The sequence below is a fragment of the Tupaia chinensis genome, unplaced genomic scaffold (genome assembly GCF_000334495.1).
Source record: "Tupaia chinensis unplaced genomic scaffold, TupChi_1.0 Scaffold144767_1, whole genome shotgun sequence".
In the NCBI taxonomy this organism is placed as follows: Eukaryota; Metazoa; Chordata; class Mammalia; order Scandentia; family Tupaiidae; genus Tupaia; species Tupaia belangeri.
The window spans coordinates 296,160-298,758 of record NW_006204627.1 but is presented as its reverse complement, the minus strand read 5'-3'; the positions used below and the strand labels follow the sequence as shown (position 1 = coordinate 298,758).

The following is a 2,599-nucleotide window of genomic DNA, read 5'->3' as shown; positions in this document are numbered from 1 at the left end:
AGAGAAAAGGGTCCCAGGAACAGGTGAGACTCGGGGACAGAGTCGGGGCCAGCACTGTCCTGAGTCTAGGCAGAAGCTTTCATGCTCTGGGTTTGCCCCACTTTAGTGAGAGAGACCCCTAGTGTCCCAATATGCCTTCTCTCTCTGTCCCTCAGCTCTGAGTTCTCACTGCTCCTTCAGCCCCTCCTTCAACCCCCATCTGCTCCTGGTTCCCATGAGTCACCCAGGATCTTGCAGGGTACACAGGATAGGTGGTGGCTGGAGGGAACAGTAGAGGCCGACTTGGAGCATGCAGGCCCACTGAAGTAACAGGTGTTTTTGTTGTCTCTGCAGACATCGTCAACTGTGACCTGAAATCCACACTGAGGGTGCTGTACAACCTCTTCACCAAGTACCGGAACATGGAGTGAGGGGTCACCTGGGCCCCCACTGCCCAGAAGTCTTGCTGTAGGCAGAATGGACCATCCTCTGAACCATCTTTCCCTGCTTACCCCTCTCTTGCTCTGTGCTTTCCCACAAATCCAGCTACAACCCAGAGACAGTGGGAATCAAAGCCAGGAAGGGAATGATCAGTACCCAGAGAACCAGCTTGCGGCTCCCAGGCCCTGCAGTTGGACCCAGCAATGACCTGGGAAGGTTGTCCCCATCCTGGTGCCAGGTCCAGATTTCCCTCAGTGTGATTTGGGAATCAGCTTCAGCAAAAGAGAGTCGCCGGGAGCTGACCATAGAGATCACGGTCACCACTGAGTGGGTGTGCATGACGGGCCGGGTACCACGCTGAGGGATCTGACACTCGAGCACATTAATCCTCACAGCTCCCACTGACGGAGGTGTCATAATCCCCTCTTACAGATGAGGAAACTGAGGCTCAGAGGTGGTGACTTGCCAGAAGTTGGAATTTGTTTTTCCTCTGAACAATCTCTTACTAACTAGTCAATGATATCACAATCTTTTGCATTCTAAAGTTCTGTGTTTGCACACACATGCATATATATGTGCATGTGCACATCTGAGCAAAGGGAGGTAAGAACCCACTGATCTCACAAGGGCAGACGAGGTCAGGCTTATGATTCCCACTGAAATTGGCAAATCGAATTTCACCCAATTAATAGTGTGTGTGTGGCAGGAGCCATGTCCCTCAAATCCTTTGTACAAATGAAAATTACTCTTAATTCCTTCAGATTTATAATAACTCCGTACCCAGGTTTCAGGATGACATTTGGGAAGGGTTCTCTTCAGAATTAATGGACTGACCCATTTTACAGCCTTTCTGCTTGATTGCATGTAATGGAAATGCCCTATATTTTCCCGCAGAATGCACGTTCAATTCATTATCGTTAGGCAAATGTACAAAACCCTCAGGCACCGCAGAGAGCCAGCGCAGGCCCACGTGAGCCTCACTTAGGAAACAGGGCTCTTCAGCAGGGACCCTTGAACTTTAAAGAAAGGAACTCCTTTTGCCTTCTAATTGATCATTTAGACCATTCTGGCTAAGTCTGCCCACATGCAATTACCAGCTAATTTGGGCGAGGAGGAAAAATGTAAGTCATTTAGACCAAAGCTGGCAGTTTCCTGCGTGGGTTACTCGGGACTTGTGGTAACTTGAGTCTCCTCTATGAGAACCTCACTTTGAAACTCAGAGCTGTGGTGGTACTGGGCTGCTAGGTCCGATAGGAACAGGAGAGGGGCTGAGGGGGAGTGGGCAGTGACTAGGGGGACAAGAAACATGGGCAAAATATTTGCAGACTTAACATACAGCACACTGCCCTCAAGGACAGAGAGGCAGGACTTATGAAACTTACCACTGGACCCGTAGCTTGACCGGGACCTTGGGGGAAATGATAATAACTTGCAGTTGATACTATATCTTCATTATAGAATTTACATAAATATGCTAGATAGACACCAGCTGGTGTCCCCTCTTCTAGAAGTCTGTCTGCCTTGTCACTGCTTAAAGCCCATCTCTAGTTTAAGGCATTTAATATGATCTCTGACATCCAAAGTCAGGCCTAGCATATTGTCCAGAACATTCCTTTCAACCTTGCCATGCGCTAACTCAGAATCCATACAATTTAGATATATATTTCTTTGGATATTTTGCTCTAAGAAAGACTTATTACTCAATGAGCATTCAAGATGTATAGGCAATGGATGCTCATGTCAATTTCTGTCAAAGAATACGATTCTTTTTTTTACATATTTAGTGAGTCATATTTTTATTAGGAAACACTAAATACTATAATGTTTCTATTGCTGTCTTTTAAATCTCTGGTAGCAAATCGAGATAATTGCTTTGTCTCCTTGAGCAATACTGAAGCAGGATGAAATGAGAAGAATGTATTCACTTAAACATGCTTTACTGTATGAGTTTTGTCTTGGTCTTTTTTCTCTTAAGTTTAAGCTGCAAAAATACAAGTGCCCTGACTAGATCTGCTCCTTTTTCTAATTTACATATACACCATGTGTATGAAAACACACCAGAACACTTGGAGAGCTCTGATTTGTCAGCAAATTGTGGGGTTTTGTTGTTGTTGTTGCTTTTGGGGGTAGAGGTTTTTGCTACAGGGTGCGTGTGCTCGCCAGACAGAGAGACAAAAGC

The 2,599-nt window shown here is 45.9% G+C and overlaps 1 protein-coding gene across 1 annotated transcript in view; it reads left to right on the top strand.

Annotated features, from left to right (window-relative positions):
* Nucleotides 1-2,367, top strand: part of PARVA (parvin alpha) — a 170,788-nt gene extending 168,421 nt beyond the window's left edge. Inside the window, 1 exon segment of the mRNA XM_006167423.3 lies at nucleotides 334-2,367. Coding sequence (XP_006167485.2) covers nucleotides 334-410 — 77 coding nt within the window. The 3' untranslated portion in view covers nucleotides 411-2,367.
* Nucleotides 2,368-2,599: the final 232 nt, after the last annotated feature.